Source organism: Pygoscelis adeliae, unplaced genomic scaffold (assembly GCF_000699105.1).
Source record: "Pygoscelis adeliae isolate BGI_AS28 unplaced genomic scaffold, ASM69910v1 Scaffold142, whole genome shotgun sequence".
In the NCBI taxonomy this organism is placed as follows: Eukaryota; Metazoa; Chordata; class Aves; order Sphenisciformes; family Spheniscidae; genus Pygoscelis; species Pygoscelis adeliae.
In genome coordinates this window covers 478713-491449 of record NW_008824247.1, presented here as the reverse complement: position 1 = coordinate 491449, position 12737 = coordinate 478713, and the positions used below count along the sequence as shown (strand labels likewise).

At 41.3% G+C, this 12737-nt stretch overlaps 1 protein-coding gene across 1 annotated transcript in view; it reads right to left on the bottom strand.

Moving 5' to 3' along the window:
- The window catches only part of ARHGAP20 (Rho GTPase activating protein 20), a 50583-nt gene that overhangs the window by 22522 nt on the left and 15324 nt on the right, over window positions 1-12737 (bottom strand). The window contains exons 2-5 of the mRNA XM_009335261.1: window positions 8843-9013; window positions 3369-3518; window positions 1433-1474; window positions 354-438 (exon numbers count right to left, since the gene is read on the bottom strand). Of these exons, the coding sequence (XP_009333536.1) occupies window positions 354-438; window positions 1433-1474; window positions 3369-3518; window positions 8843-9013 (448 nt within the window). The remainder of the gene's footprint in view (window positions 1-353; window positions 439-1432; window positions 1475-3368; window positions 3519-8842; window positions 9014-12737) is intronic.

Genomic DNA, 12737 nt, shown 5'->3' with positions numbered 1-12737 from the left:
GGTTTAGATCAGTTTCACAAGCAAAAAAAGGGTACGCTGTACTGGCATTTCTGAAGATGCTTATGCCTAAGTTCTGCTAGAGGTGTTTCTTGAGACTTCACACTGTACAGTCTTTCGTTTGTGTGCCAGAACCAGTATTTCTTATCAAGCACACTGTCTTTAAAAAGGAACTCATGTATTAAACACAGCAAAAAAACATTTCAGGGCTGCATATGCCGAGTCTTTTAAAGAGGCTGGATCCTTAAAGGAGCTTGCAACCCAAAGGAACCCTCCCAATATCCAAAGGATTTACAGGTGACTAGCGCTCATAGGTGATGTGGATTTAGACCCCCATTTAGCTCAAGAGCACTTACATATGCACAAGTTCCCATGTCCTTGGCAATTATCTTCAGAGGAATGCTTTTAGGATAGTCTTTTTCCTTCTCTTCTCTTATTCGACTGACAAAACAAGTACAAAACAAGTAAATTTTTAATATTGTAAACATAAATAGCAAGATGGAGATTTAAATAGCAATCAAGCAATAACTGGATAAGCAGCAGATTGTTTGCAGATGTACTGCAGCAGAAAGATCTCTGAGGACAAGAAAGCATCCAGCAGTATCTGGAAGGGACGCTGACCATAGCCCCCAGTAATGCCCTGGTGTATTAAAGTTCACAGTAGAAAACAGCGTAAGCAGCAGAGAAACTGGATTTTAAAAATCAAGCTAAAACTACCCATCATTGTGATGCCTCAGCCTGCAGTACAGGCTCCTACTGGAATCAGTTACATCCCGTTGTACGGACCAGTTCAAAGGACTGAACAGGAGATGGGTAAATTAGAAATCATCCCCAGCAAGGATGATTTAAACAACCCCAGGAACTCTGAAGAATCAGGTAAAGACACAAACCTCAACCAACAGAACTAGGTGACCAGAAAACAAACCCACCACTAGTAGTTTTCTGTCCAAACACTGACTGAAATAAGACAGCCCTATTTATGCAAATCCTCCCACCACACCCTCCAGCTTGGGGTCCATTTTGTAAGACCAAAATACAGCCAGCCATGAGCAGCAGATAGGTTAGAGCAGAGGTTCCTGAGCTGGGCTTGCTTAGATGCCATCACCATGGAAAGAGCCCCACGTTCAAGTAGAGCGATGGTGGCAGAGGCTCCTACAGCTGCGTAGGGAAGGGACCACGTGTGATAGGAATCGCTCCAGTTTTGTGCTGAGCCATGTTCAGGCACAGGGAAGAGTTTCCCTCCTTGCGTAGTGATCATTGCACGAACAGCACATACCATCTTCGGCAGGGAGAAGACATGAGATGTTTTTTTTTTCTTAATATAACTTTGAAAGAGCTTATCTACCATGATGGCATAGGTACCACAGCTTTGGAATCACTGGTCTAGATGACCGGGACTTTTTTCAGTGTCTTCAAAGACTGCATAATAAAGTACCTTTGCAAAAGAGACAGCCATGTTTCCTTTTGTTCTGCAGACCTGCAAGAATTATAGAAAAACATGGACAAATCAGCCATCATTCTAATACGAAAATAGCCCTTGTACAAACCACCATGGAATGGACTGCTTCTTGGTTGCAATTTCCATAAATACCTACAAAAACCAAAAAGTTTTTCCAGATTTGAATGAAAAATCTGTTTCTCTGCAAAATCAACTGAAAAGCCTGCCACAGAGATCAAAAGCCCCAGTTACCAGTTTTTATCATAGAAGTTGAAGCTTTACCAGTGGATTCAGTAGGAAATGGGTTGAGTTCTTAAACTAATGTCCAAAGGAGGAGACTTTAAAATAAGAGCTTAATTCAAAAGTTTAAAGGTATTTCCTCAGGTATATAGACTTCTTTCCACTTTCACTATTCTAATTCTCTTCTTATTTATTACTTGGTTTATCACCACATTACAAAGTACACGTAAGTCACAGTGAAAAAAGGTCCCATTGTACTTAGTAGGGTTTAACTTTGGACATTTTAAGGCTTATCTCATTTATCTTTATCTCATTTATACACTTACAAGGATACAAACGGCCCAGTTAAATGTAGCTAATAATAGGATAGTGCAAGGAATCTAACCTAATTTTGCTTCAACTTTCTTGATTTAAATCCTGCCCCACATGGAGTAACTGCTATTCCCACTGCTGCTTCTGCAAATCAAGTTTTTCAAATTTTCAGAGCAGGCATTTAGGGAACCTACTGAACGATGCTGTGAGGGGAATGTACTTTATAAACATTAAAAATGTGATTCTGCTTTGGCTGCTTCAATTCTGTCGGATATGCACCTACGGACTCCTGTGTGGCGTTTTAGATTTTTCTGTGTACCTCCAGGCATCACAAAATAATTTCACTTCTACAAAATTTCTGACTTTATTTTGATTGAAGCTATTGCTTTCCTACCCAACTACTTTCTGATAGCTATAAAGGATGATGTACTGTCTCTAGATCAAAGCTCATGTTTATTGGCAAGAGATCAATTGAAAATCAATAGAAAATTTCAGCTTTGTTTCAGGACTATTAAGTGAAAAACACATAAACAGCACAACCAGCTCAACAGAGAGCAGTTTCTGCACAGCATTGTTTTTGGATATGGACAATGTGACATACAAATTAAGCTGCATGCGTCAGCTTTTGCTCTCTGTTGGTAAAGAGGAAAATGCATTTTCCAAGACCCAGCCAAATTACTGTGGCTAGGCAGCAGGGATTTCAGGGGGACGGCGCTCTCCCTTATCCAAAGTGACGACAGAGCCCTCCTGCTGAGGCTAAAATTAGCCTAATCACTGAAATTACCTCTACAGCCTCTATGTGTCCTACAGTCAATGCTGCGAAGACAGACCAAAAGTCTTTCTCTCTCTTAAAATTCAGAGATTTTGCTTTAAGAGGAATTTTGACATTTTCTTGGCACAATTAAATTAAAAAGAGAAATAGGACAAAGTCAGTATTTCACTGTATGTTTCCTGCTACTTCCAATACAAGCTCTTCTGTTTAAAAGTGTCCTAGGAGGGTCTCGTTGATCCTTTCATCAGCTTGGCTGCTTACTGTTTGTAGTTCATCTTATTAATTAGCCAAGGTGTTTGTCAAATTATACCCAAAAAAAAGAGAATTTCCACTGAGCAAGTCTGCAGCACAGACAGTGCTTTGCCAAATCACATATTTTCTCAATTTAAGTGATATGGTGAGTATCACTGCCACATTTGCAGAGAGGCAGAAGACGAGGCATGGAGGGTAAGTGACTTGCTCACAGCAATAGAAGGAATTGGTTTAAGAATCAGTAAGTTCCTGCTTCCCACCTTCACCGGTGCTGAAATGAATCCATGATAGTCTCGTTACCTGTCAGCCTAAAAATATTTAGGTAACTAGGTAAATAAAACATATCTCAGTTCTTACCTGAAATTTGCCACACAGTTTGTGGTGGGCCAGCCCAAAACAAAGGACCTCTCTGGGTCTGTGCTGCCTTCACAGACTTCTTCTGTACAAAATGCTGTCCACATCTCACAGAGACGTGCTTGGCACTTTAGTTTGAAATGAGAGTGCGACCTGCTGGCAGAAATTCACAGGTATATCACACACGTGAAAACATAGCAAGGCAGGTTAAACAACTCAGAGTTTCTTCTTCCTTCAGGCACATGTGAAGCTTGCTTTGGAGCTGATGGAAGAAGCACTTCTGCTCTAGTTAAAGAAAACAACATTTTATTTGGGTTGCATATAAAATGTATCAATTTCTCATCTAAGTGGGATCAACAGATATCTTAGGTGCGGGATAAATAGGTTGCTTGTGGCATCCCTGGACATCCCCCTTCTTGGGGGAAAACTTCTCCCCATGTCTTGGAGCTCCCCTCCAAATCTCACCATAAGGCAAAGATTGCCACTTGTGTTGGACTCTCCTTTCAGTGACTTTAATGCCATTGAGGAGTTTACAGTATAGCTGGATTGCTTAGCCCCACAGTAAACAACTATGGTGAGTTTAAGTAGTGACAACTACACAATCCCGAAGGAAAAAGAAGCAGAAAACTGCCATTTGTGTTAACTACAGCACAGGTCACATACAGCCTCCACGAACTAACTGCATGGCAACTTTAAGCCCACACCACCTGGAGAATGAGCCAGGACTTCGTGCATTCTCAAAATACCTAGTCACCTACAAGGAAAATACATAATTTCCCCAATTTTTTTTCAGTTTGGCCCTTCCTGTATTTTATCCTACTAGAGTACAGTAAAGGTCTAATTTACAGACTTTCACTTTTTTATTTCAACTCTTTTCTTCCACTTAATTTCTCATAATAAGTCTCTTTCCTTTGTATGATTGGTGGGCACCAGTGCTGTGAGAAACAAGTAAAATCTCACAAAGTCAGTCCAGCTCGGTAGCAATGCAACAGCCACTCACTTCAAGGCAGGTTTGCAGTAGAGGCCTTGCAGACTGAACTACCTGAGCCATGGCTCTCCTGGGACAGCAGGGAAAGGCTGGAGGACAAGTGTCCCCTCCCTGAAAACATTTTGCCCTTCTAATCCAAGGACTGCAAGCAAGAGCATGTCAGCTCAACTGTGTTGCAAGTGTGGATGGGGATGGTGCCAGGCTCCACGGTGATTAGTGCTCTGTAAATAAATATGCCAGGTAAGCAGTTTCTTAGAGCTTTGATACACATGGACTACCTTCTCTGAGATTAGTCTCATTTACAATGTGTTTGATTTAGGACAGACTGAACTAAGACAGTCTGAAACATGAAAGTACTCGAACCTTGTGGCTTTAAAGAAGGCATAGACAAACTTGCAGGACCCTGCCTGGTCTGAGGTTTCCAGCTGACATTATGCTAACAGGTGTAGCGGGGTAAAGCAACACTAATAACCCAGCAGCGTTTACAGTGGTGGGCAAGAAAGGACCATCCGTGCATATCACAGCTGGCAAAAAGGTGCACTTCAAGTAGACCACCATAAAATACTGTAAAATGCCATCTCAAGTTCATGTGTTTTTTAAATTATACCATAGTGTTTCCTGGTCAGCCGTACTTTTCACCTCTCTTTATTATGTTTTGTTACCCCATCGAAGAGGAATTTAAAATACAGGAGAACATTTCAACTCGCTTGTCAAAAAATCAGTTTGTGATGCAGCAAGTAAGATCTGTATATAACTGATCTGAAGATCTGAAATAACCGTAACTGACTGACCACAGAATGAACTGTGAAAATGTAGATTCACAAAAAAATACAGCTGTGAATTCTAATGTAGATGTTAATAAATGGATGCCTGGTCTGATTCCACCGAATCAATCTGTTGACCCTCCCTGTCTCCTCAATTTCTTTTTCCCATTACCCAGTACAGTGAACTCTCTACATGCTGTTTCACTTTTTTAACATTTACAGTTCATAAAGGCAGACCCCTACAGTGCCAGTAGCGGCAGGGTGTTGGCAGAAGGACAAAGATGTTCTCCAGTCATGCTTGATGTATATTCTTACCCCATTTGCCATGCCTAGTCACAGCTCTCAGCTATTATCAGTATTCAAGTGGCCTGGTTTCCAGAGGCACTGAAACAGTAGCCTCCATTAACATCTAAAGAGCCTGAAGTATAATTTTATCTCTGTCTGCCATGTCCTTTATGCAATCCATGGGTTCTCAGTGTTTGTGAAATGTGGGTCTTCTATTTAAGTGCCAAAGCGTTACCTCTAGAAATGAATATATCATCGCTGACTAAGGAAGCAGCATGACAGAACATGTGAAAAATGGGAAGAGTAACAATCTAACGAAGATTTTATGTATTTTTTAAGGAAGTAAGTCCCCTTGCAAGTGTTAAACTGTAAATATCAGGCAGACCCAAAGTCCACTGAAATCAACAGAAAAATCATGAACATCAATGGTGTAGGTATTGACGCACCCCAAATTGTGCCACCTCTGCAGAGTAAACTCAGTTCCTTTCGCTTTCTGTAAGTGGCAATTGGATACCTTGCAGCTGTTAACAGATGGAAGATTAACTTCTCACTAGATTTGCTAATCTCCTTAATAAGACCCTCTGACAAAAGCATTAATGGATCTACTGTGAGATTGCTACCATAATTCCATGTGTCTACTCAACCATCAATTTCTATGTCCAGCCATATTGGGAAAATAACCTTAAAATGTATGTATATATGCATGTATGTATTACAAAGGAGAAAGAGGAAGCATTTCTCTGTGCTTCCCACACAAAAACTTATGTAAGAAACCTTGATCATTGAACTGACAGATCCTTGAAATATTTACTCTGCCAAATTAAAACACATGCTCTCTGTAAGATATCTAATCAATATATAGAAAACAGTATAACATTTTACATACTTATCATTGGTTTAGTGAGAAAAACTCTTTCAATCAATTTATGAGTTACTGCTCACATGAAAGCAGTAAAAGGTAGGGCAGCAGAGAGAGAAGCACAGCGTGTGAGTATTATTTTTTATAAGCTGGGCTAATGCATGATCTGAAAAGATAACAGTCTACATTTAAAAAATTATTAGAAAGTAGCAGAAAACAAGCCTACAGGCACCTTGTCCAAAGTCATAGACAGACCAGCTGTAGAGAGGACTTACTCCCCACAAGTTTCCACGGGAGCAATGCCAATTTGCTGCCTTTAAGCAGGAGCTCAGTGCTGTACAGGAGTTTACTCAGCAAGCTCAGACGACACAAGATACTTGTTGCTCCCTTTAGGAAAAACTTGTACCCGTTTGCTGATCATACAAAGTCTAATTATACATGAGCTCCCTTTGTACAGTGACCGGCTACCTGCAGCTGAGCTGATACCAGTACAGCACTGAGCTGTACCTAAGATATCTTGGGTGTAAATACGCCCCAAGCTGAAAAACTACTTAACACAAAAGAGTATTACAAATTTTTAGCACCTTCACAAGGAATAATTCTGAAGTTAAGTCAGATTCAACTGTATCATTAATTCTGTCCTGGTCACCTGCTGTCTTGATTCTGCATCAGCTATTAAAAAGTCAATAACAATCAAGAGTCATGGCTGCATAGCAACACACACCACTCAGGTTTTCCCTCTAGGAATCAGCAATGGTATTTTAGTGTGAGATATCTTTAAAAATGCTGATTTTTGAGTAGTATTCATTAGTGACAGCTCTGATGCTTTAATTGCTGACAGTGCCGCTGTAGAGAGAACATCCCAATTAGTTCTTTAAAAAACATGAAGTAATATCACTCAAAATACTATTTTTACCATTTCTAGCAAAGACTTGATCCCCCTCCCTCTTTTTTCACATGCAGAAGCACAATTTGTTCTGTTCCACCTTCTTCAAACATTGCAGACTCTTCACCACACTAAATCAAATGCTGTAAGAGCCGTTACTATTCCCTGGGGACCAGATTTTGGCATGGTTACACAGAGTAGTGCTTTACTATGCAAATAGTCCAACTGGGACCCAGCCAAACCTGCAGTAATGTGCAGCTCAGCCGGGGGTTGTTACATTGCTTCTGCTCAGTAAGCTGACCAGGGAGGGAGGGATTCATCTCACCTGGCTTTAGTCTTCCACAATTTAGGAGCTCAGACCTAAGCTAGTGAGGCTATGCCCACTGAATAGCTGGTGGACAGAAAGACCCCCAAGAGCATGACTCCCCTCACCCACTGTCAGCACTCTTTCAGGGTCAGGTGAGTTTGCTGCAGGAAGGTGCTGATTTTCCCTCAGTGACTACAAAAGGAGCCTAGAAGTCTAGGCAATTTGCAAATATTTAACATTGGAAAGCTTAAATTAAGTGACGCAAACATACATAAATACAGTAACAATGCTATTACTGCTACTGCTGGTAGAATAGCAAGATTTCCCCTAAATATCCTGATGTTCACCACCCACCCGTAGTGGAATATGTTTTGGGTAAAATATCCTCTGTGTTGTCACACTACATCAAGTAATGGAGTTCATCTGGGGGGGTTACATTCACTATGTGTGATTCAAATGGACACAGCTCAGATTTCTACAGAAAACACAGATTTATTCTGGCTTTTCCCAGCAGCCTCTGAAACAATTGCTTAAGTGAAAAGACACCTTGCAAAAGCCCAGGATTCACATCAAGATTACCCACCCTGTGAAACCACAAACACAGTACCTAACAGAGAATGAAGCTGCATCACGATTTTTTATTATTATTTCCCCATAACAACAAATGAAAGCACCCTCTAAAATTGCCTTAAACCACAAATGCTGCACGAAGCTGGCATGCTAGACACAGCTTGTGAATCTGATTTAATTGTGAATGGTACAGTGAATAATCAGAGCTCAGCAGCAAGCCTGATTACACATGAACACCACCCAGACTGCTCAGCATCGCTTCCTTTCTCCCTCCCCTTCCCCACACTCCTCCCGGCACAGCACAACCTACAGACGGACACTGAGATGCCGCCTGCAATCTCTATTTTTATACAGCTGCTCATCATCGGTGTGTATCAAAGCAGCTTCCAGGTAAGCGTTAAGCCCTGTAGCCCTTCTGCAACACAGCCACCAGTGTTACGCGCAGCCCATAGGACTGAAGATGACCTGTCTAAAACACAACAGTCAGCTGAAGGCAGTGCAATGGACACAGCCGAGCACTGATGAGTCTTTTCTACGACACTACACTCCCAAAGCAGGGAAGATGATACAATGCAAGCAATATATTCAAGAACGTTTGAAACTTCTTTAAACTGTTGCATCCTGGAATTCCTCTATGGCTATGGTGTTTTCAAAGGTGCCTGAAGAGGTCAGGCACCTAACTTCCATTGACCAAATAAAAAGCTTCCTTACGATTTAGGGAAGATTTGCTACTAAAAAAGCATTATGGAAATCCATGTTATGTTCTGCTGAGAAAAAGGGCTGCTCTGTAGGAGTAGTGCCTGTGGTGCCATACTCACTTGGACTTGGCAACAACCAGAAGGTCTGTGAAGAGGAAAAGGTGTCGCTCCTGGGTTTGCAGACCCGTCTTCAGCTGCACGTGGCCATCCAGGATGAACGTTCGGTTGTGGCACATGAAAGACTGCACAAGGGGACATGCCTCTGGGCTGATGGGGGAGAAGCAGCCTTCCCTGCAAAAGGAAACAAAGGAAATAAAGGAAAGTGAATCAGCTGATTGCCTGTGAGTGAGAACCAGGCAGCAACTTCCCACACCTGCTGCCAAAAAGCAGTTTTTTTGACCACATTTCAGTGAAAGGTGAGAGGGACAATGAAGATAATCCAGCAGTCTGATTCTGAGAAAAAATCTGTTAGGGACTGTCCTCACTGAATCTTTTACAGCTAAGCACATGGATAGCATTTAGCAAAATTTGAATACAGCCCTCTCCATTTTGTCTATTTGTATTTGTCACCCTTTATATTGAAGTCTTAGAGAAAATACCGCACTGCCTGTAGCCTCTCCATAAAGAGAGTGGAGACATATGCATGACAAAGGGATAACTGCACACCCAACTTGGTCAGGAGGAGACTCATACTTGGGGTCAAGGGCAATTTACAGAAATTATTCAGAACCAAGGACAAACATAAGGTGCAACTGAGCCTTGCTAGAGACAGACCGTGTACTAGATGCAACATGAGAAGAGGCAGCTCAGCCTCTCTCCCAGCACACGACCCACATTGAAGTAAGCTCCTGTTGCAGGGTTTAGCTATGTGACTGGAGCACGGCTATGCTGGTCTGTGGCTGTGGTGTGTAGAGGCTGCTGGATAATCCAAACCCAGGTCTATGGTGGGCAGATCATGCTCCCTCCTGGAAGACACTGATCTTTTCTAAGGAGGTATCGAGTAGGTTGCAGTCCAAGGTTACTGATGGTGGAGACATAATTCCCTCAACCCCTCCTGATCTAACTGTTCTGCATGACATAAAGTAGTTGAATAGTTATTGAAGCAGAAATGAGAGTTTCTCTAGCACGATGGTCAGCTCACTCACCCAGACAGGATATCCCCAGTTTCTGAGCCTTCCCCTAACAAATGTCTATTTATACGTTGCTGAACTGAATGAATGTGAGGGTCTGAGGGGAGGACACTCCTCCTCTAGGGCTCTCTAGAAGCTGGTTGCAGGTCAGGTCAGGTTCTCCCTTGGAAAGCCAGAGACATGGCTTCAAATTCTCCCAGGCAGGTGAAAGAACTGAACCTGCGTTGCCTACACCCTGGGGTACCTTAAATAATGAATTTCTGGATTAAAACCAGGACCCATCAGCATCTTTACTCATGATTTTTAAATGCAACCTTTCAATTATTTGCTTTCCCTAGAGGTGCCTCCAAATGAACCCTTTCCCTTTGGTTGAATGAATCAGTTAAATTTTTATTCAAATGTATTTACTTATTTTTTCTTGTTAAAAAAAAGACAAATTAAGCTAAAACTTGGCAGGATCACCTTGGCAAGGAAAGGCTGAAGTGAGCAGCTTTGCGATTATAGTTTATTGCTGGTCCCGCTGGAATGGATGACAAACACCTAACGACTTTGCTGGGAGAAGAAATGGACCTTACACAGTGAAAGTCACAAAAAAAAAAAAGGGAGAGATATGAAAGAAAACAAGAGTGAGCAGAGAAAACCTTCAAAAAAGGTCATAAACCTTCTTGTACCTCTCTTAGAGCCTGGATGATTCCCGACCCTCCTCTCCTTGATGCCTATGTCTGGATTACTCAGGAAATTATTTAGGAAATCCTGACAGCTGGGAGAGAAAGGATAAGCTCTGAGATTGGCCTACATTAGCAGGACTCACTTTCACTGATCTGTAAGGAGCTGGTGAGGATCTCTACCTGCTGGAGAGAGCCCCGTTTGGCCTTGGTTTCCCCTTTCTGGCTGGGAGCCTGAGTTTTTGAAAGAATTCCCCAACTTAATTTGTCTTAAACTGTGTCTTAATCTTGTCTTTCATTACCTGCCTCTTCAGGGAAGAAAGAAAGAAGAGGAATGACTTTCAGAATGAATAATGCAAACCTGAAGCTATTTGATCATTCCTCAGCAGAAGGGGTGTCCAGGACTGTGGAGGTTAAAGCAGAGGGAGGAGTTTTGGTCCAGTACAACAGTGACACATGCTGTGTGGCCAGCAACAGGAGTCAGGGGAACAGCAAGCATCTCTCCTACCCTGCCACTTCCGTGGGACTGGGAATTCACCAGTTTATCAGTGCCTGATAGGTTACCGGGACTAAATTTCATAAACCTCCTAGCAGCACTGGGCACAGAAACAAGCAGAAATCAGTAATGATGACCAGTCCACCTGCGTGAAAGCCATGCATGGCCTTTACCTCAAAGGTTAAGTCAGGGAAATACTCACCCAGTAGCAAAAAATACTGAACCCAATAACAACAATAGTTAAAAAAAACCCTTTCATGTTACACTGCTGTAACCAAATCAGCAGAAACATTCATAAAATCATATTGAAGTGCCTGCCCCTACTGACTTTCCTGTAGGTTCAGGCTCATATGGCTCCATATAGACAACTCTACTTGATATTCCCATTTGTACATTTTCTACATCCTGATTTGTAAGCCTGGGAACCTCTCAAGTTAAACTAAGCAAAATCTTTGTCATGCAGGTAAGCAAAGGAAGGTGCAGTAGGTTTACTAATGCCAGCAGGGGTCAAGCAAATTGAACTTGGTTTTAGAACAGGAAAATGCAATAACATAAATCAGGTATTTTAACGAAATCTGCCTTTTGACCCAATGCCTTTCAAGCTTCTCTGTCATCTGAACTCTAACAAGCACTCTCGCGTACTTTAATAGAGTTTACCTGATAAACCTTATAAAAAAAAAGTGAAAATCTTTTCTTCCTTTGAAACAAAGTGGAAAAAATCAAAGCCATTAATTCAATCAGAACCTTCTAAAGCCCCAGGATGAAGGAACATGGAGGAAATTCACCAGTAGTGACAAAAAATGTCTTTTGGAAAGCATGCTTTTGATCCTCTCAATTAACGTTCCATTGTTACAAGACATGAATGAAACCCAAGTTTTGTTACATTGAAGAAAATGCAGATCAGCTGTACCCTCAGGCGTAGGGATTTATATGAGAGAGGTATTTTTGGAGTTCAGTTTTCAATGCTCACTGATTTTTCTGGCCATTAAGTGGGTCTAATTTTGAAAAAGTGCTAAGCACTCGAATACCAACTCTTTGAAAATTCCTTTTAATAGAATTATGCAAAAATCAGTACTTAAGTCAATGTGATTTCTGATATAATTTAAAAAGTAAAAGTAAGTAAGTAAAAGTATAGGGCCTTCTCTGTGTTCCCCTAAAAGTCATTCTATGATTAACACAGGTAAAAATCCCACAAAGTAACATCTTTCCAATTTGGCAGAAAAAAAAAGCCATCATCCGAGTTTGTTAAGAAGGAACTGTGAAGTGATTTCCAAAAGATGGGGATATCCCGCAGAATCAGCCATCAGCCATGTTCCCCTTTGTGTAGAAGCAAGGCTGATACTGATGTTTGGATGGCATTGCCACTGTAACTCTCTAGTCTCAAGTGGACATTTCTTCCTAAATGTACTATTTTGGGGGTCTGAAATTTCCATGTGTGGTTTTAAGCAAGCAGTAAATTCTGCAATTTGAGGATATCTACAGAGATATTCTTGAGTTATTCAGGAAAAGACTAAAATCACTGTACTGGCTGAAATTATTAGAAAGATAATTGAAGATTTTTCTCCTGGCATTTCCAGAGCCTAAATTTTTACACCTATTATTTTTTCAAATTAATCAAAATAGGCATTTTGGGCCTATTTAAAAGACGCAATGATTTAAATGAACTCTTCAATTTTTTAGGTGTAATATATGAAGTTGAAATCCAAAGTAGTCAGTCAAACACT